The 23,396-nt window shown below is 35.3% G+C and overlaps 1 protein-coding gene across 1 annotated transcript in view; it reads right to left on the bottom strand.

Annotated features, from left to right (window-relative positions):
• Positions 1–22,705, bottom strand: part of LOC149421377 (plasmolipin) — an 87,523-nt gene extending 64,818 nt beyond the window's left edge. The window contains exon 1 of the mRNA XM_089634366.1: positions 22,286–22,705. Coding sequence (XP_089490492.1) covers positions 22,286–22,429 — 144 coding nt within the window. The 5' untranslated portion in view covers positions 22,430–22,705. The remainder of the gene's footprint in view (positions 1–22,285) is intronic.
• Positions 22,706–23,396: the final 691 nt, after the last annotated feature.

Raw genomic sequence — 23,396 nt, 5'->3', positions numbered from 1 at the left:
CCTATCCGACACTGAAGATGCGCTGAAAGTAGCGGCTTTTGTCTAGTGACTGTCTAGTGAAATTATATTTCTGACGGTGCTCGCAAATATCGGTAACTGACCATAGATGACGGATTTCGTAAAAATCGTATTGACCTAGGGTTTTATCGATCGTCCGTGCTAAACCTCCAAGTTGCATAACATAGAGAATTGTTATCTCTTTGAGTAACTGGGCCAAAAGCCTTGATAGCGTCGGGGTTTTCTCGGAACAAATTGAAAGAAATAATAGAGTGTGTATTATTATGTTATTCGTTAGTAATAAAACTATCGATTCCATAATAAAAAAATGTCCAAATGTATAGTACATGTGAATCAATATAGGAATTAGATGCAATGAGTGTAAAACAAAGAATTTTATATAACGTTTTAATTTTTATCTGCATTGTTTTTAGCAATTTATTGACTTTTTTTAGAGACAAACTACATAACAATAAAGACTTCCACATTCACCACAAAAGAGAGAATGAAAACATTAGACTAAAAATATTGTAAAAATAATAAACACAGATTTGTTTACTGTTTAAAGGCATTCAAAGGTGTAGCTTAGTTCTAAAATTACACCTAGTTAAGCATATTTAAAGACAAGATTGAAAAAGTGTACATTAAAATGTAGGTTCGTATTAGTGCACATTAAGTGGATCTGTTTGAAATTTAATGAATAAAAATAACATTAATAATGTGATCAATGGTTTTTAAAAATGTTTGTAGGTAGGTGATTCATAGATTTTAACGTGATATTTTTATTCAAAACCCCGTCCCGCATTGCTGTGGCTCAGTCCTTCTGTGCAGATAGACAGAATATGGTAAACGGATAAATGATAATTCACAATGATAATTCATCACGTCTTGAAAAAGTTATATAAAATCATGGAAAGTGATGATACAAAAACTTTATTAACTGGGTTATGTAGGTTAGGTTAGGTTAAAAGATTTAAAAAAATCACCATTTTTAATGACTTTATATCACTTTTTAAAAGTGTGTTGAATTGTCACTGTGTTGAGTTATCATGGAACCGTCAGTGGCAGCTTGTCATATTTTGTGTTCAATTATTAATAATTAACGGTTGATTTCAATCTGAAGGACAGCACAAAAATGGCGATAGATATTTCGATAGAAATTCTAAAGAAATGACCTAGTTGCGGTGATCATAAAATACAAATATAAATGAATTGTTCATTACATATTTAACTGGCGATAAACGAAAACAATTAAACTAAAATATCTATTCGAACATCACCCGGCCGGAACTTGTTTAACTATTTATGTTTATTATTCCAGATTATACAGGATTTTCCAATAAGAGGTGTTATTTTGAATAGCCCGCTATTTCGGTAGATGTTATTTTTGAAGCTGTCATTTTTTTTACATTTTACAAGTAGATACAACGCCATTTATAAAAATGGAACGATACACGCTTCAACAACGCATTGAAATTATTAAAATTCACTTGAGTGAATCAAATGCAAATCATCTTGAGTGATGAGGCCCATTGCCACCTCGGTGGCTTCGTCAACAAGCAAAATTGTCGCATCTGGGGCTCGGAAAACCCAAGAGTTATTGTTGAAAAGCTTCTTTATCCTCAACGTGTGACTGTTTGGTGCAGTTTATGATCCGGCGGAGTCATTGGACCTTATTTTTTCGAAAATGAGGCTGGAGCAACAGTTACGGTGAATGGATTGCGCTATCGAGAGATGATTAGTAATTTTTTATGGCCGGAATTGGATGGTATTGATCTGGACAACGTTTACTTTCAACGAGACGGCGCTACGTGCCACACAAGCAACGAAACCATTGATCGTTTACGATTGAATATCAAAATAACACCTCTTATTGGAAAACCCTGTATATTCGAATACGCGTGAGTTTTTATATACACTTTATTTATTTTTACATTTTTTGTGAAGGTCAGAACCAACAGAAATATCCAGAGCGAAATTGCAAGTAGACTCAATTATCCTTTTACAGTATGTACCTAGAAGATAACTTTGGGAAGATAGGTTATTAAAGAGTGAGAAATATAATACCCACTGTTTTAGAAATGTCATTCTTGTCAAGCTATGCTGTGCTAGAACATCTGTTCTGTCGTGTGTATCTTAAAAAAATCGCGGTGACTGCGGACGACTTGATGGCGAAACGAGTATTGCACGTACACATTTGTAGAAATGTCATTCTTGTCATGCTATGCTATGCTAGAACATCTGTTCTGTCGTGTGGTATCTTAAAAAAAGTCGCAATGACTACGGAGGACTTGACAGCGAAACGAGTATTGCACCTACACATTTGTAGAAATGTCATTCTTGTCATGCTATGCTGTGCTAAAACATCTGTTCTGTCGTGTGGTATCTATAAAAAGTTGTGGTGACTGCGGACGACTTGATAAAAAAACGAGTATTGCTGCTACACATTTGTTATCTCTGGTAATTTAATGTAATCCAGTTGCATAATTGCATAACAAAAGAATGTTGTTTTGACGCGTAATTTGAAGTTGCTTCATAACATATCACATGGGTATTATGATAAATAATGGATGACAGTATTTATTCTACAACGGTAACTAGCGAGTACCTACCTACCAACCTAAGTATCTACCTGACTAGCCAATGCATCATAGAAAGGCGTTATTAATTCGTGCACAATGTATGAAGAAAAGAGGGAAACCCCGTGTTGTGTTAGAATATTTATGAAGGTCTGCAAGCGACAATCACTCCGTAATCAGCAATCACTCTTGGCGTGCACGGGTGGTCTGCAGTCACAATGTAATATTAATAAATATGCAGTCGTATTTTCAAGGGGTCACCTACACATTCCTATAGATAAGAAAATGTTTCCATTGTTTCTAACAGTCGGCTACCAGTACAACTCTAATGCGGGTAAGAAAAGGGCATACCAAGATAGCAGCCATGAAAAGTTACATTACTAATCCTTCAGTATTTTTAAACTGAATAAAACAAAACTTATGGCCTGAGATTTGCGTTGTAATATTACTAAAACCCCGTTCATATTTGTAAGTAAAAATCTCCGAGCCTCTATTTCTAGAATACTCGGAAACATAATATCGTGTGAACAGTCAGATTTCATAAAACAATCAGAACGCCAATAATTACTTAATTACAAACCACGCACTAAAAGAGTCTTGTCGTGAACGGAACATTATTGCATAGCACAAATTGATGTGAGATAATTAATAACTCCCTCACGGGATCGTTTTACCTCACCAGCAGGACTCCCTCGACTCATCGCTATGCACCATAGTTGGAGGGATGGATTCAAACATCAGTCACACTGGACGCACTGAACCCCAGATTCCTATCCACCCCTAATACCTTTTTACTTCCCAGATCTTCCTCTCTTTAAAAACCCACACAGCATCCCCAAATATTACAAGTATGGAGCGATTGGATTGAATATTGTGTGGAGCGAATATAAAAAAAATGTGAAATCTGTCTTTCTAGGATTCTACCTGATGTATTTTAAACGAAGAAAAATGCGATCTCTGTGTTACCAGGATTCTACCTGATGTATTTTACACGAAGAAAAATGCAATCTCTGTCTTAAGCCTGGATCCCACTTGATCCTGATCCACATGAAAAATGAGTCTGTTGATCAATTTTCTGATAAAATGTTAGTCATTCAGAATATATCAAGAACACGTGTTTTTTTCCTAATAAACATCATGACAGAAAGCGACAATATATCAGTACGTCAATATCGATATCAGTTTTTGTATCAACACGTGTTCCGCCGTCCTCATAAAACAGTCGCTTTTAACTGATATTTTGTTAGGAATTATGTCAATTCATTCGTTAAAGGCCTGCGTTTTTAACAGAAAACGAATTATTTGACCAGATTTTTAATAAATTAACAGTATTTAATATCAGTAAGTTTTCGCTGTGTGTGATCTATTTTCACGGAATCTATGAAATTCAGTTTAATGTAGTCTGATTAAATTAATGATTTCTACACTTCCCCAGTCAAGTCTAACAGTAGACAAAGTCGGTGACAACAACTACTAGCAACAGTCTTTAGCAGCGGCAGGTTGAATGTCGCCGACTGGTTTACCGGTTTTACCGGTCGATCCGCCATGATTGATGACAATGTGAAATTTCTCCACTTTCTCGGAGGAAAGACACGCCATGATGAGCCGGGAGCACTCAACATGACGCCAGATGACAATCAGATCATTGCCACAAATAAACAAAGAGTTACGCCATTTACTTTGAGACTTCCACACGCTTTGTCTCCGACTTCGAACTCTTACAATCGTATAAAAAGTCTACGCTGAAAATTTATGCTACGTAAATCCTACTAAAAATAGAAACTAAATTAGTACGAGACAACCTATAATTTATTGTAAAGCACGCTCTTTCTATTTCTGTAAAGATTGAAGGGTGTAGTAATACATAACAATTCCGTGGTCGAAGGCAGCGTAGTCTATGTTTAGAGAAGTAGCAACCTAAATTACTTAATCGTTGGAATAAAAAGAATTTTCTATTTTTAAAGCATTGTATTATCATATCCACAAATCAGGCATTCAACCGAAGTTAACAGGAAAGACGTTATGCTGGTGAAAAATATATCGTACTAGCTGAAGTCTTCGGTCTTTCCCGGGCTTCACACGGAATTTTTAGAAATCAGACATTGACAGATAATCTTTCTATAGCGTTTTCCAATAAGAGGTGTTTTTTGAATAGCCCGCTATTTCGGTAGATGTTACTTTTGAAGCTGTCATTTTTTGACATTTGACAAGTAGAAACTACGCCATTAATAAAAATGGAACGATACACGCTTCAACAACGCATTGAAATTATTAAAATTCACTTGAGTGAATCAAATGCAAATCATCTTGAGTGATGAGGTCCATTTCCACCTCGGTGGCTTCGTCAACAAGCAAAATTGTCGCATCTGGGGCTTGGAAAACCCAAGAGTTATTGTTGAAAAGCTTCTATAAAGAAAATAAAAAGCTTCTATAAAGGATAACCTCAAAGTGTGACTGTTTGGTGCGGTTTATGGTCCGGCAGAGTCATTGGACCTTACTTTTTCGAAAATGAGGCTGGAGCAACAGTTACGGTGAATGGATTGCGCTATCGAGAGATGATTAATGATTTTTTATGGCCAAAATTGGATGGTATTGATCTGGACAACGTGCCACACAAGCAACGAAACCATTGATCTTTTACGATTGAATATCAAAATAACACCTCTTATTGGAAAACCCTGTATTATTTAGAAGGTCGAGTATGAGTACGAGTTATAATAATTCGCCGCCCCAGGAACCATTTATTGGATAACCAACACCTCTGCCATAGATCACCACAAGTGGTTAGCTGCGTTTAATGGTTTAGCAGGGGTGCTCGAGTTCGTCGGGTGACCAGATTGAGAGAGGCTGGTTTGGGAAGACCCCTCAACCTCTCCAACTGGCTCATCCAATGATTCATCGCCTTGCGATATTGTGTGGGGTTAATGTAAAAAATATTTTTCTTTGTATTTTAGAAGATGCAACGCATCATATCCTGTTGCACGGTTAATATCAGTACCTACTGCAGTCTCTTCTGAGCTGACCCAAAAACAGATGCTAATTATATTGGGCATTCCACCAAAAAACATTCATCGGACACATTCCCAACCCAAGCCCTACGTTAGTAATCAATGCGTATATGTTGGGGATTACTTTTTTTGTATTTAAAAATAAAGCCATCCGAGTATCTTCAGTAATAGGTGTGTTTAAATTTGATCGGTGTGTTTATTGGAGTTCTTTGAAGAATTGAAGAAGAGTTCTTCTGAAACCTGCAGAGTGTAAATAAAATTTAAGTAGTCAATAACAAATTTGTGTGTTTTTTATTGTAATAATATATATCCTACGTACTATTATTTGGACTTCACAACATTGAGCCATATCGCACGAAAAGCTACAAGACTTTTACGGGGAGTTCATGGAACATTTATAAAACTTTATAGTAAAAATTATTATTTTCTGTTGCTTAGGAATTTGTCTTAGGAAGCCTAAAATCGTTGCAGCTTCTCGTAGGATAGCCATGGACTGTAGTCTTAATACTAACACCTTTTGACATATAATCTGGTAACATTTTGTTTTTTTTTTAATCTTATATGTAACTAGGGTATTATAGACTAAAGCAACATATAATCTGGTAACATTTTGTTTTTTTTTTTTTAATCTTATATGTAACTAGGGTATTATATACTAAAGCAAGGGCGGGGGACCTTTTAACCCCTCTCCAAATTCCAAAATTCCCTCAGGGCCTATGTCATTTTTGGGGATTCTACGTTGAGGGTATTTTTGAAGTTCTGGGAAGGAAAAAGGTATGAGGGGTGGGTAGGAAACTACGGATCAGTGTGTCCATGAGTGACGGACGAATGGTCTATCCATCCCGCTGCTGCGCAAGGCGTTAGGTCAAGAGAGACCAGTTGGAGAGGTAAAATGGTCTCAGATAACGATAATTTTTTAAACCTTTTTTATGATCATCGGGCTTCGGGTTGGACTAAAGAGTCCTAAACGTTGCCACACACTCGAAGATTGAGTTGGCGTTGCATTGTTTTTCCTATTACAGGTTTTTCCAATAAGAGGTGTTATTTTGATATTCAATCGTAAAAGATCAATGGTTTCGTTGCTTGTGTGGCACGTAGAGCCGTGTTGTTGAAAGTAAACGTTGTCCAGATAAATACCATCCAATTCCGGCCATAAAAAAATATTAATCATCTCTCGATAGCGCAATCCATTCACCGTAACTGTTGCTCCAGCCTCATTTTCGAAAAAGTAAGGTCCAATGACTCCGCCGGATCATAAACTGCACCAAACAGTCACACGTTGAGGATAAAGAAGCTTTTCAACAATAACTCTTGGGTTTTCCGAGCCCCAGATGCGACAATTTTGCTTGTTGTCGAAGCCACCGAGGTGGAAATGGGTTTCATCACTCAAGATGATTTGCATTTGATTCACTCAAGTGAATTTTAATCATTTCAATGCGTTGTCGAAGCGTGTATCGTTCCATTTTTATTAATGGCGTAGTTTCTAATTGTCAAATGTCAAAAAATGACAGCTTCAAAAGTAACATTTACTGAAATAGCGGGCTATTCAAAATAACACCTCTTATTGGAAAACCCTGTATATCTCCTACAGCACAATATAGACCTCATGCCTCTGTTCTGAATTATTTCCATTATTTTAAGTTTTGTTTTACTGCTCAAAAAAATTACACTTGTCGTATTATTTGTCATACTACGGTACACTGCCGCGATAACTAAAAACACCATGTCTTCCTTGAGACACTCAATGAAGAGACTGTGTTTTTATTTACCACGGCAGAACAGATCTCATTCTAAATTCTCATCTCACCAACATCTTATACCTACTCTACCAATAGTTTTACTCTTCTAAAAGTTATTCAGTCTTTTTTTAAAATCAAGAGCGTTACAACAATACGTTAAAAAACGATAGTTCGCGTAAAATAATGAGGAAATCTGGGATATTTTATTGCCATAAAACGTTGTATTCTTACATAGTCGAGCAATCAATGTTCGTAACAGAAGTTCTTGCATGCTATTATTTAATATACATTATATGGTATGGTCGATATACATAGTTTGGTTAAAACGATGACCATGATGTAATAATTATTCACACAGCTACTTCATGTGAACCACAGCCCAATATAAGGACTATTCAACACAATAAAAATTCTACGAACAGGCTTCTTTTTTTGCGGGTTTGTTATTTTTAACACCTGATTCATGTGGCGATTGACCTTTAAACTCTTAAGTGGCGGGTTTTTGTAAAGAAATGGCCATTGACCACCCCACGACCAGTGGTTACTTGGTTATAACAACCAACACAATCTCCACCTTCCACCCTGCACCACCCCAACACCTCCCGCGGTGGCACTGTCGCTGGCCGCGTCATGGCCGAGAGTTGCCACAGTGTATTGGTGGAACATTAGAATAATTATCTCTAAATGTAAGCATGTACAATGTACAATAAATGTGAAAGTTCAAACCATACAAAGAAATGCCAAAACGAGTTGAGGCGCAAAGAGAAAATTAACTTATTATTTTTCGGAATATTTTTTATTGAGTAAAACCTCAAATTGTAATATTTAAATATTGAAGACAATATTAGTGATTTTTAAACGAAAATCTGAAACAGAAAAATCAGAAAAAGAAACGGTCACATCTGGGACGCGAACCCAGGACCCTTGTCTTTCCGGGACAATGCTCTACCAACTGCGCTAATGGGACCCTATCCTCTTCGGTCACTTTTAACTGTATCATACTTCGAATAAGAACTACCAACATTGTCTTCATTTTTTTAACAAAAAAATTAACTCTAAAATTATTATTCGGAAATTTCTGTAGCTTGCTTCTAAAAGGACCAATGTCATCAATTTTCAAGAAGCCTGTGTAAAATTTGATTTTATCAAGTTTAACTTTTAAGAAAAGCGTTTTTCTAGTGTGTAATCTAAAAAAATAAATATCGAAAAACTGATATTGGCCCTTTTACACAGATTTTATGACCGATTTAGATGCTAATGAAATCGATATCTTGTGTAAACTCACGTGAATGAATTAACTATTAGTCTGCTACAGAAGCTTGTTCCCTTCTCGCTCGGTTATCGGATAATATCTAGGTACCTACTACATTTAAAAAATATCGCAAAAGATAGTAGATCGGGGTTAATAGATTCATGAACTAAACACGAAAAATTTGTCATACCATTAAAAAGCAGTAACAAAAGCTAAGGCATTAAAAATACGTCAACTTTATTGATTAACCTTTCAGTACACGGTGTACGGAAATTAGCAATATGAGCAGGAAACTTGTGAATCTACATCACATTAAAATAAAATAAAAACTTTTTATTTTTTTCTACAAATAATGGGATGAATTCTTAAAGAGACAGTGCCACACTTCCAAGCATTTTAAAAGATATTAAATGAAAGCTCAAATCATAAAAGTTGTTAAAATCGACTCCAAATTAAATGTGATGTAGATTCACCAGTTCCCCGCTTGAACTACGAGGATTCGAACACCGTATATAATTGTCTAGACACTGACAGTTCCTTTGGTGGTGTATGCATAGACAGGCACCATTTTACAGTTAATGCAATAAAATTTCGTATATTTTTGGTCCTCTATTTTAATAATTGGTTACTGAACCAGTTACACCAACTGGAACTGACCCGCTCATGTGCGTGGTTTTAGTGTCGTCAGCCTTGTTTATGGTGGATATTAGATTAGGGTTAAGAATTTGAGAAAATTAATAAACATCCAAGTTGTAAAAAACATCGGCGGCCACCTTGGCAGAGTGCTAAGATGCCCTATGACAGAATATTGTAACGGGAGAGACCCTTCGCTATGGCCAATTGACCCGCTAAAGTGCCTAGTCTCTCGGTGTCATCCGTTATTTACAGTATTTTCACCCACGCGTATATTTGGACCGAGCCATTGTTCCGATTATATTTGTGATTCCGCCGGTCGTGAGACCCGATCTCGAGAACGAGATTGCCATCGACGCGTCTGGGCCGAGTTCGAGTAAATATACACAGCACGCATCACGCAACGACGCGGCGCCGCAGATCGACGCCGACGCGTCAGCCACTTTACTGTACACTCTACATGTCGCGCGTCGCACTGAATCGAGATTAATTCATTCACTTTCAATTGAATCTTATTACACAAACTTATATTTCGCTACGAGAATTAATTACCAGTACAAGCCTAAAATAAATATTACTTTTGCAAGTGTATAACTGCACAAGCATCACAGCTGTTCGAAGCCAATCTGAGTCATCTTCCATTGGGTAAGTTGTGAGGTTGAGGTAGTTGATGCTGAATGGAGTTTTTTGTTTGTTTTTTTTTGTGCATTACAGATTGCTGTAATCCTATTACAATACACATGAAATATACAAAGCTTTAAATGAAACCTTTTTCAATAACTAATATTTTAGAGTTCTTGCCTAAAATGACTTTTGAAATCTTCAAGGCCAATGTTGAAAATGTCAAGAGACCTAGAGGTATTATTTAGCAGCACCATATACCTCTTGTCGTGCTATGCTGGGCAAGAACGTCCGTTCTGCCGTGTGGAATACAGAGCAAGTCGTGGCTTCGACCCTAACGGTAGCTGTTCGGAATAAACAATTTATAGCAGTCCAAGAGGTATGGGCTGTCAATGTAATAATTCATGATTTTAAAAGCTGTTACTTTAAGGGTCCCAATTCTCCTAGATTGGAGACTTTCGTAGTGCGTTTCGAAGAGCAAATCTATGTGATACATAAATCGTGGGTATTCACCATGCGTTCTCATATATCTTAGAATATTTTGAATTTGTTCTAATAATTCTATGTATTTTTGCTGGTATGGGGCCCAGACAGCAGAAGCGTATTCTAATTTAGATCATATAACGCAGTTGAACATCGATGTCATTGCTTCGGGCTTGGAGAATTGTTTGCTTATTGTTATCACAAATCCAAGAAGTTTATAACAAGATGATACCAATCCCACTATATGATCTCAAAAAGTAAGTTTTAAGACTGTAGGGAGATGGAGGCTTAAGTGAGTTGTGAGTATGAAGGCAGTTATAATATTTCACAGGCGAAGGTATCTTAAATTAAATTGAAGTATGTATAGATAATTTATTTTATTTGTTAGTACCAAAGTATCACTATTTTACCATCTGAGGTACACCAATTAAAAAGTATATTTTTTATTTAAAACAGATTCTTGTCGAAGCTATGACGATGCAATTTGTAAGAAAGGTGACGACATCTCTACTACCTACAAAACAACGCCAAATTATGCCGAAAAAACCGAAACCAGTCGTATTTTTATTTTATTTCAGCAATTAGTTGAGCACGATCGACGCCTATATCCATTTGATTTAACGCAATATTAATCTTCAGATTGTAACTTCATTATCATTACAACGATCTAATAATAATAATGAGTGTTTGCCTAATTGTAATAATTACACAACTTTCTCGAGTCAATTTGAACAGCATAAGAATAAGCAGGTAATAAAGTTAATGATTATCAATTACAAGGCATTCATATTACTATACCGTTGAGTAATTTGACAAATAATGACAAATGATATATCGTGTATTGTTCCTTGTTTCTGGTTTAAATGAATAATTTCACATTTTAACCGCAATATTAACCACGAAACTGTCATAAACAAATGACAAAATTCAGATATTTGCTAACGCTGTTTTCCGGCAATGTTTCGAGACATAAGTAATACGGTAGCCAATGGCACATTTAAAACTGACCTAATAGTCTGTAGTAAAATAATATAGCCTAGCTGTCCGATACTTATACATATAATTGTGATCATCCTGACTTCACCAATTGTGGTGGACTGGTTCCAGTTTTTAATACTTTAGTGTGGTAATTCTCGTAGAGATTTAGTAAGTTATCGTAGAGTAATATTCAGCATGGTTACTTATTAATAACAAAGTTTGGGTACACTATTTACACTCTTTATTGTCGCACTCATAAGTCGCACTAATTGTACAAGTTACTTGAAGGAAGGTTACTGGTAAAAAGCAGGCATACCCATTTATACGTCAGCATTATCATGCTATCTCTTTCATACATTTAGACATACGTTCATTACAATAATTAAATTCAATTCCGAAAATTTTCGTTAGTAGGTACTTACGGCAAATAAAGAAATTCAACTGCACCTACTAACTCAATTGATAAATAATTTCTGGTGATGATAACATTATTATCAAACTAATTATAACATTAATTCCAATGGATTACTAGAGCAGATTATGGCTTTCTGATTATCTCTAAGAGTTATCTACGTAGCTTAGTGGTAAGATCTTTGGGTCTATGCCTAAGTCACGGGTGTTTGTGACGGCCTTTTAAAATTGATTAAAATGCAATATGTACCTATGTATAGTAAACAGTTTTTGTCAAAATTATTGATTGTCAATGGAAGCAATCAATCACTTAAAAAAACGTACTACTCCATTATAACGAATGGATTTCAGTCTTTGAATGAAATTCTTGTTAAACCAATATTTTAATGGTAGATGCTCCAGACAACGGGCGTTATAGATTCCTTCAACAACAGTGCACAGCCCGAAAACACATTCAAAATCAAAATCTATTGCGTAGTTTAGAAGAACTAAGGTATAGAGCAGTTTAGTGTCATTTCACTTCAAGTGCGAACGCACAAACAAACACACGCAGATAGCTACTATATTTTATACTATTTAGAGATGCGCTTATTGATTTCAAGGTATTTTTTTTTTCAAAATTTATACATTAATTACATACAATATTATATAAATCAATATGAATAATGGGAACCCACTAATGCGCAGCCTGTGCATGGGTACTATATTTAAGTTATTATATTATTGTACCTAGAAATAAACAAACTGTGGGCATATAAAACTAAAACAAGATTACATTTTGTCTAAGCGGTTTGTATAAAAAGTGTTAACAATAGTGTATAGCAGTGCTCCGCAACCGGTGTGCCGTGGCACACTGGTGTGCCGTGAGCCGGACACAGGTGTGCCGCGGTCAAATTCAATCTATTTGACATTTTACAATATTTCATTATGTATTTAATACACAATGACAAAATATTTGTCATAATATTTTCTATTTTTCATTGTCTGCCGATACTGTTAAAAGAGGTATTTACGATATATATTAGAAACACTGATTAGAAAACTGTTATTGGCTGAAAAATTTGGGCTTCAGATCAACGAAACAACCGATATTAAAAATAAAGCACAGTTGATAGCTATTGTACGTTTCGTTGACGAGGACTTTATTAAAGAAAATTATTTATTTTGTAAGGAGGTTCCAGAGCGAACTACCGGTGAAGAATTTTTTCAAGTAACCGATGATTTCTTTAAAAAATATAATATTAAATGGAGCAATTGCATTGCTGTTTGCACGGATGGCGCTGCGGCAATGACGGGTAATAAAAAGGGTTTTGTCTCTTGTTTAAAACAAAAAAATCCAACATTACAATTTACACACTTGCTGCATACATCGAGAAGCATTGATGGTCAAAAATTTACGGAGGAACTTTGGAACAAGTTGAATGAATGAATGAATTAAAATCGTAAACATAATTAAATCAAGAGCCCTAAACTCACAAATCTTTGGAATACTCTGTGCAGAAATGGGAGCCGAATATGAATCCTTATTGTTTTGTACTGAAATTTGTTGTCTATCCCGAGGCAATGTTTTGGCTAGATTGTTTCCAGCCAAATCTAGCTTCTTCACGAGGTGTGTGAGTTTCTTTTAAATCAAAATATGCCCAAACTATATCAGCACCTAGATGATAATTACTAGATAGCCAAACTTGCATACATGGCTGATATATTCGAGCATTTGAATGAACTTAATAACGAACTTTGGCAGAAAGAGTTGCAAAAGGGATGTTTGGAAATGTACCAAAGGACCAACCATAGTACAATTGAAAAAAAAAAACAATTAACTGTGGATCTGGCCCAACAACATTTAAGTTTGTTTCAGCAGAAATTTGATCAATATTTTTATTCCATTAATACGGAACAATGCGATTGGATTCAAAATCCTTTTGCAACCAATGCAATAAATTCTATGGAAGCACTGCCTCTGCAAATTCGAGAGGAATTTACAGATTTAAATAATTACATGACATTAAAAATTCACTTCTCCGAAGATCCATTAGATGTTTTCTGGATTTACGTTAAAAAAGAATATCCTTGCATTTTCGTCAAAGCATTCTTAACACTACTTCCATTTTCAAAGACATATTTATGTGAGCAAAAATTTTCAACGCTTGTATTAATTGAAAATGATAAGCGGTCATGCTTAAAAGGTCTTGACCAAGAACTTCGGGTTGCGCTGTCAAAAACCGAGCCAAATATAAAACTTTTGTGTTCATTGAAACAAGCGCAGGTTAATTTAACAATTAATCGCTCATTAATTTATTATTATTTTATAAAAATTATTAAGATTGCGTAAAAATAAATATGTTATAGTTATATGTATGTATGTATACTTTTCGAATAAAAAAACAAGAAATTATTGTAAAATTTGTGTATCAATTTAATACCTATGTATTTTAGCTTTTGGTGTGCCGCGGAATTCTAGGAAGAAATTTGGTGTGTCGTAGGTGAGAAAAGGTTGCGGAGCACTGGTGTATAGTGAAGTTATAAGTGTTTGGTGTAATAAATGGTGAATATTTTATGAGAAACATACATTGATACAAATTAAATAAAAAAAGTTTCAACTGTATTAAATATTGAGGAAGTTTAGTAATCACTTGAATATTTTTCGGTAAAAGATTAAAAGTACGAGGTCCAATGAAACTGCAGTGTGTTTGCATTTGTTTTGATAGGGTAGTATAAAATACATTATTATTTCTAATGTTGATTCTGTTTTCATTTATTTCAAATTTATTTTTGTTTTTAAGGTGTATTTCATGTTTGTACATAACTTTGATAATATAATTTTGAGTTATTTGTAAAGGTGTATATGTGCATGAAGCGCACCGCCCCATCCTATTAGTCCGTATATGAGTGAAGATTGCACCAAAGAAAAATAAATAATTTTCTCTTTTTCAACATTAAGCACTTTTAGTCTGTAAAATGTGTATGTAAGATATCTTAATTTACAGACGGTATTATTAATTTGTGACTGCCAATTTAATTTTGTATCAATAATAATAACTAAATATTTTATCTTTTCAACTTTCCGAGTTCAAAACAAGATGAGCATATTTCTTGATTACAGTAAACATTATGTTTTCTAATTTTAAGGTTATTGTGAGGTTTATTTTTACTATTTTTATAAAAGGTTAGGTGAAATGTTTTATTATAGTTTAAGAAGGATCTATTATTTTTAGCCATGATGAAACATATGTAATACATTTTGTTGCCTTCAAAAAAAGTTTCAGGTCATGATTATCCATTCACTATTATTGCTGTATCATCAGCGTAAGATACAATTTTACCAGGGATCATAAGATCACATAAATCGTTTATAAATATAAATATAAATGATTTGTATCGTTTGGAGATGGCCAGGTTTGAAATAAAAACCACTGGATATGGCCAGTTTTGTTTTGAACTTTAACATTCCAGTACATTCACAAGAAAACATAATATACATGTAAACAGTATAAGATAAAAATATGTAATAATTCAACTTATTTTATAAAAGTGGACATTAGGTCGGCCTGGAAAACACCGCCCTAGTTACGAGATGAATGATTACTATTACGCAGCGACAAGAAAAGCGGAGATACGAATATAATTTAATCTTCTTTTCAGCGATTCTGTGTGTTTTTCTTAATCCCAGCAGATTGTTTATTTTATTCCGACGCCCATCGAAACAGTTTTCACCGAAAAAGCTCGACACAAATAAATAAACACGCTTAATTTCACGAGAAATTAATTGATTTTAATCACTTACAAAATCAAACAAGTTAACGGCCTTTCAAAATGTAAAGAAAATAAATACAAATTTCAAATATAGAATTATTATCATCTATATATCAATAAAAATATAAATAAATATGTAAATGTTCGTTTGTTTAAAATCTTAAATCTCAGAAAGTTCTTCACAGATTGCTTTGAAATTTTGACACAACTTTGCATTTGAATACGCGTGTGTTTTTGTATACCTACGTTATACAGGGTGTATCGGCACGTACCCGACAAACTTTAACCAGCTATTCCTTAGCACATTTGGAGTAATAAATTTTATGGGCACTTTACTGTCCGGTAACATTTTTTTTTCAATTATAAACAAAAAATTATAAAAAAATCCACACTCCGTCACTGTCATTGGCATTGTTTCTCGTGTTCAACAGCTGTTATTAGCAAGTGTGTCAAAAAGCGTCTTCGCTCTTTCATACACACTAAATAATAATAGTTAAAAATGAGACGAATGGTGCCATGCCATTTCGTTGTGATTGTAAAAGCGCGCCAATGTAGGTACGTACGTACATTATTCAACGAAACTCGAATAAAATATTGCCAGATGGGTTTTCAAACTGTGACAAAGGATAAAACAGTGGTGACATGTGGTGAAAATATGAATGATAAATTTTTTATAAAAAAAAATGTTACCGGACAGCAAAGTGCCCATAACATTTTTTACTCCAAATATGCTAAGGAATAGCTGGTTAAAGTTTGTCGGGTACGTGCCGATACACCCTGTATAGATGTATCCTGTGACAGGTAAAAACATTATTTTTTAAACAACACCGTGGCGGGCTACAGTTAGTTGTTGATAATCTCAAAATAGTATAAAATAAATTCGTAATGTTTTGTAATCAAGTCGTAAGAAAATATATTTTCAGGCGTTTACATTGCTAATGCTGGCTAAACCTAATTGGATACATCAAAATAATGTACACAGAATTGTACATCTTGAACAGGCGTACAGAAAAGTGTGATATAGTATTATGTCTATTTTCTAAGGATAACCCCCAGCAACGCCGGGTCACCTAGTTATTAAAATAAAATAATTGTGGGTACCTACGTAATCGCTTGTCTGATATGCTTTTATACTTATCAGTTCTAATTTTAAATTAAAACTTCATTGAACTTGAATGAAGTAATACATTTACACAGGAATATTTCACACCACGCATACATGCATGCACCAACAACCGAAATTAGTATGTTTAATACGATTTACAGTTTTTTATGTGAGACCTACACAAGAGTCCCAACTGCTCCCAACCGTCTGGAGCCAATGAGACTATGACAAAACTCAATTGGGGTAAGTTGTGAGGCTGAAGGTAGATGGGAGAGGAAGGAGATTGGGAAGAGGAAGGTGGAGAACTACCTGGCTATTCAATCTGGTCACCAAACACGGTTGAAACCATTTCAAGCAACGCTTCAATCTTCCAGTTTGAAATGTGCGGCAAATATATCTGAAATAAGCTTAAATCTAGCTTAAAATAGTATTGCTGATTTATTAAAATCCTGTTGCCACCATGCCGTTTCCTATTAAACTTTTAGTACATTCTTAATATATCGGTACACGTTTTCATGCACCTGCGTTTTTCCTGAACGAAATAAGAAAATATTAGAAAATTTATGATCACGTGTTCCGAGTTCCGACATTCCCATAAAACAATCGTGTTTTACTGATAGTTTATTAGGAAACCTGTCAATCAATTCGTTAAAGGCCTGCAGTCAGATTTTTAACCGGAATACGAATAATCTGAAGAGATTCTTAAATTTTAAATCAGTAAGTTTTCTCGGTGTGCTAAATAAATTACTTCGATTTGGTCGTCAGCGTGGGAGGTGTTAAAGACAAATCAGAAAGGATTTTTATTTAGCGACGTCTGTTTAACAGTTTATGCAATGAAGATGTCTCCTGGCAAAACCGGTTAGTAACAGTAACAGTAAAAGGTGGGGTTTAACGGTCAGTGGGTAATATTACACTCACGTTTTGCAAATTACTAAGGCCTTGAACCGAAAGCTAAATAACTGTTGATAAAACATGGAACAGTTCAAAGCTTTGGTTTAGACAAAATAAATTAGTTTATTTTATTATTTATATTATAACGTATATCATTATAGAATTTCTAGCTTTCGGCCAAGGACAAAACTAAACATCACGCCGTTTCCTGGCAAGGGTAGGCAGAGAGGACAGACTGCCACACAACTCTGTCTCGGCGCACAGTCCTTGCGTCATTCACATTCATTATATCGTATTGTACATACTCCTTATTACTCCTTATATCCATTATATCGTATTGTACATACTCCTGTGTTATTCTAAATCTTAAGACTCTCTAAGACTCAAGTATTTCAATCACAAAAATAGGTATCTATAAGAATATCCGTGTTAATGAAGTAGCCATAACTCTGAGTGAGCTCTGGCGTTGTGAAAATTGGACTGGTTTCCGTGTATATAAATTCTATTTTCGGATAATTTAAAACTACATAGTCCATGATGGAAATAACTTTGCTAATTGAAAAGAGTAGTCGATTTGACGGCCTCCATGTTTGCGGGGTGCGGCTTTCGGCTAGCAATCCGTAGATTATGGATTCAAACCCCGGCGTGCGCAAGTAAATTTTGTTTGATTAATTTGTGTTATTTCACAATTTATTTCTTTAAAATCATAAGATATATTAGAGGCATATTCCAGAGTGGAAGATACTCTCAGTATCGCCCTGGTTTAAGACCACCAGTCAGAATTGAAACGTTGCTTGGAATGGCTTTAGCAGTGTTTGGTGACCAGATCTGAATATCCAGGTAATTCCCCACCTTCCTCTTCATCATATCCTTCCTCTCCTAACTACCTTCAGCCTCACAACATACCCCAATTGGGGATGCCATAGTCTCACTAGCTCCAGATGGTTGGGAGCAGTTAGGACGTTTGTACGTTATTCGTATTAATATATGCTACTTACTTACTAGAAATTAAGTTAATTAAGGTACAAATCGTATCACGCCAAGTGCCCTGTGTCAGGGGACACAAACAGATTACATTTATACATGGTTTTCCAATAAGAGGTGTTATTTTGATATTCAAAGAAAAATGCCATTTTTTACTATAAATGATCGAATGTTTATTTCATTATAAAGAGGAAGGTATGCCGTTAATAGTGAAAAATAACATCAGTCAAATGACCACCACGACCACGCCTACAGGACCATATCCTTTTCATGAAATTTTCCATAACCAAATCGCAAAGTGGCTGCCTTATGTCCTCGATAGCCTCACGAATTCCATATTTGAGGTCTTGAATCGACGCTGGGTTGTTGGCGTAGACCATAGACATATGAATATTAGTAGACCTGCCCTAAGTGATTAAAAGCGTATTATCCCCACTCCCCATACCGGTTCCATTGGAGCCGGCTGTGCTCTCGTATGGCCTCAAGTGAAATTTGAAAACGTGACGTCATCATTCTTGTGCGAACTATGGTCGAGGCATCATCGGTTCATTTTACGAAATAACACTGCAAAATGTTGACCTGTGATATGAAAACTTGTAAAAATAGATGTGAAAAAGAGAATAAACCCAATTGTCGTATTACATTCCATAAGTAAGCATTATTTTACTTTATTTTAAGCTTATTCACACCGTATTGTATGGATCAGTTTTAGAAACATATACTATCACATCACAATGTAGCGATTCTCAAGTGTGCTCATCGTTGTTTACTGGGGTAAGTAAATTATGAAACATTTGTAAAAGTGTCTTAACTAAATACTCTGAAACTAACTACGACTCTGAAAATAGAAGCTGCCTTACTTTGCCGAATTTGGACTTCGCAAATTAGTTCATAACGTGGCGAGTAATTTGCGCTCCCATGTAAAAATGTCTATTCATTCAAAAGCAGATTTTACTTTTAAGAACTAAATGGTGATATTATAATGCGAGATGCCTATTTACTGTCAGATTGATTTATTGACGAATCACAGTCAGCCTTACCCGCTTCGTTCTTCGACAGTTGATTTTACCCCTCGCCATTATCTTCTCGTCTATTAATTCCTATGTCTGTGGCGTAGACCTTCTCTTTCACGTGGCCCCAAAGGAAGAAGTCGCAAGGTGTTAAATCACAAGATCTCGGTGGCCAATTGTGATCACCTCTTCGAGAGATAACACGGTCCGGAAACTTTTCCCGTAAAAGATCAATGGTTTCGTTGCTTGTGTGGCACGTAGCGCAGTCTTGTTGAAAGTAAACCTTGTCCAGATCAATACCATCCAATTTCGGCCATTATCATTAATTCCTCAATTAATATTCAAAATAACACCTCTTATTGGAAAACCCTTTAGTTAAAAGATTATCTGCAATTATTAGAACTGTAGAATGATACTACTCTTATTAACGAGTTTGTCAACCAATGCTTCGTTTTCCTTCAATTCGCCAGTTAATCCAAGGTAGATTAATCGTTGTAGTTATTTGATTTATGGTTGTAGTTATGATTTTCGAGGTATTATTATTTATCTGTGATTGGAGATAACCGAGAGCTTACACAAGTAATTTGTGTGCTTATTTTATTATGATTTACTTTTGCCATTACTTTTATCTTTTTATATTCGTGCTTGGTGTGTTTTTAATTTTAAAACATTACAAAGTAGGTAAGGTGCAAGTCACAACGCGTCGGCACTTGCGAGGTAAATCTGAAATGAAGTATGTAACTACATTTCAGTGAGTTAATGTGGATATTGTATTAGGTCTTGTTGTATGAGTAATTCTGCAACGGCAAGATAAATTTATTAGCGTTGGTGTGTTTGTAGTAGGGGTGTGCAATACACAAAAACAGAGCACTATTCGAATAAACCTACTGTCAAAATTATTTAAAATGTTTATTTGTTCCTAAATCTACAATCAAGTAAGAATTTCTACTGTTTCCGAGTTATGCATTAACATTTTCAGCTTTAAATATTTGCATAACTTACTATATGATACTAGCGCCATTTTCCACCCTCAGTGGAGATGATAAGAAGATTTTTTTAGGTTATGGGGAGGAGAAGGAGATGGAGGATAGAGGGGAAGAGGAAGCAAACCCGGCTAAAGCAATTTCGAGCAACTTTTCAATTCTGAATGGTGGTTTTACACCAAGGCGATACTCAGAGTATCTTCCACTCTGGAACGTGACGCAAGTATACTTGTATTATATTAAATGAATAAATTGTGAAATAACACAAATTAATCAGATAAAATTTACTTGCGCACACCATGATTTGAACCCGCGCCTTTCGTAAGTTAGCTTCTATTGCCTTTACTACACAAAATATAAGAAGTCACTATATTAAATGTTTGATTCCTATTTCCCAGCTTCATTAATTTTATAGATAGTTAGTCGTCCATGTTTACTTCTCCGTCATGTTTTAATTAATAATTCTGAATATTTTTTGTCTATTACTAAGGATAAATAATACATAGAATCTCAAAACATAAGCAAAATAATCGAGGTGACCGACCGCCACTGGAATGTTCCACATGTCACAACAATAGCTTTGATCGCATACCCTTACCGTTAAATTAGATAATACATAATTGTTTTCTATAGCAATCGTAGATAAAATCTTGACAACTACCGAAAATGAGGATAGTTTTAAAGGCACCTAGAAATGAGGAGAACGCCTTGAAGCACGCCCGCCCATGGACTGGAAACTGCAAAGTAGGTACCTACGCAGTATGGATCGACTTCTCATTTGCATTTTTCATAAACTTCGCCCACCCTATTAATATTAATATATCGATTACCTAATTTAATAGGTGATAAATGTTGCCACACGTTGCAAGTCCTACATTGGCCACTGTGACAATTGAAACAGTTAAATTTCTAGGGTAAATATCCGGGTATTTCAGATACGCTAGACATCCTTTATTGAAATTACAAATCATTAAAAAAACATAACAATGAGGAGTATCTATTTCAGTCTCAGGAGAAGTAAAATCTCTATTTCGTTCAAATTAATAAACGGATAATTTAACGCCTCTTGTTTACGCCATATTTTGACATCATATCTGTATATAAAAATAACCTCAAAGCCTATTATCATAAATTTAGTAAATGACCAATTGAACATGATGAATTTGTCAATTTTAATTTTAACGAAATAGATATTAAAATACATTATTTTGCTTCTCCGGAGACTGAAATAGATGTTCCTCGTTGTAATTGAACTGATACGAAGTGTTTTTAAAATAATTTGTGCGTATCGGACGTTCAACGTATTTCAATATTTACCATCATTTCTAGAAGACGTATGAAATTTTAAAAAATGCATTTACGTATTCTTGATACCAAAATTCAGTTGAAAATCGATGTAAGGATTACAGTGATGTGAGTAACCACTTGGTTTTAAAATTTTATAAAATATTCAAAGATTCCATGATTTGTTGCATTAATGAGAAAGCTGTCAGTGTTGCCAGTGCCCTTTTAGTGAATGGCGGCAATCCTACACTTGTAAATAACCGGTTCCGCTTGAATACGCTCCGCGGTAATTACAATAACATTATAATATCGACTCTTTGTAGGAGATTGTTCATAATATCATAATGGAGCCCGTAGCGTAGGTTGTATAGTACAAACAGGTGTCCTTGGCGGCGTTAAAAAGCCTTTAGAGATATGAGAAAAATAAACAAAAGATAGATAAACACGTAGTAGGTATTATTATGTACTCACTAGAACAGTAATTATAATTGTTAATCGCAAAACATTAAGCGGCTCAAAGACAATACCAACAATAAATTATTGATAATTGATTTGTAAGAAAATATGGACTTACCAATTCGACTAGTTTCAAGATACCAGGGATAGTTTTAAAGTAGTCGATGTTTAGCCGGAGCCAGCTCAAGGGCTGCTCGGGTTCCGCCGCCTTATTTCCAGGTTGATTATTGTCAATCGTTACAACCGTTTCGGGTGCCATCATAATGTATTTACACGAATCACCTTTTCACAGAATTAAATAATAAATATATCACACACCGATCCGGCACAGGCAATACCCCACTTTCGCGCGAAGAGAGTTGTTCTCTTTGGGAAGTTGAATGTTAGTGCGTGCGGGCTGCGAGCGTTGCGACACGAAGTGTTGTGGTACGCGAGAACTCGACAACTCGAAGGGAGACGTCCACCGACTGGTTGGCAGGTAAGAACTACTGAGGACGGTGTTCACCGGGCGGAGAGTGCGGCGCGAGTAGCGGCTAGCGGTGTGGACTCCCTCCCACCACCATCACCAATCTGAATAATCAAAGAAGCAGGGGTTCGAACGCGGTACACGGAAAAGAAAACATTTGAAATTAATAAATAAATAAATCAATATTAATATTAATAAATCAATATTATTTAACAATAAACAAAACTTTCACAATCTTTTGCCCAAAAAGGAGTAGAAGTGGGATTCGCTTCCCGTAAAGGACTCGGGTTCGAGAACTCATTCCAGCTGAACCTACACACCGCTAGACGTACACGAGCAACTTTAGTTGCGGGTAACAGTTGCGTCGCTGCATCAAAATCTACTGCGGTATAGTAAAGGGTTTTCCAATAAGAGGTGATATGTGTATTTAATTCCGGCCATAAAATGAATTGGATGGTATTGATCTGGAGAACGTTTACTTTCAACAAGACGGCGCTAAGTGCAACATAAGCAACGAAACCATTGATCTTTTACGGGAAAAGTTTCCGGACCGTGTTATCTCTCGAAGAGGTGATCACAATTGGCCACCGAGATCTTGTGATTTAACACAATTATATTAAAAAATGGCATTTTTCTTTGAATATCAAAATAACACCTCTTATTGGAAAACCCTTTATATTATAACTGGGGTGCACACACAAGGCGTTGCGACACTAGGGGAACTTTTTAACCAGCATTCAGGTAAGATCTACCTTACCTGAAT

Source organism: Hesperophylax consimilis, chromosome 8 (genome assembly GCF_061612785.1).
Source record: "Hesperophylax consimilis isolate HC1 chromosome 8, BYU_Hcon_1.0, whole genome shotgun sequence".
NCBI lineage: Eukaryota > Metazoa > Arthropoda > Insecta > Trichoptera > Limnephilidae > Hesperophylax > Hesperophylax consimilis.
Note: the sequence above shows the minus strand (reverse complement) of the source record. Positions and strands in the feature narration are given on the sequence as shown.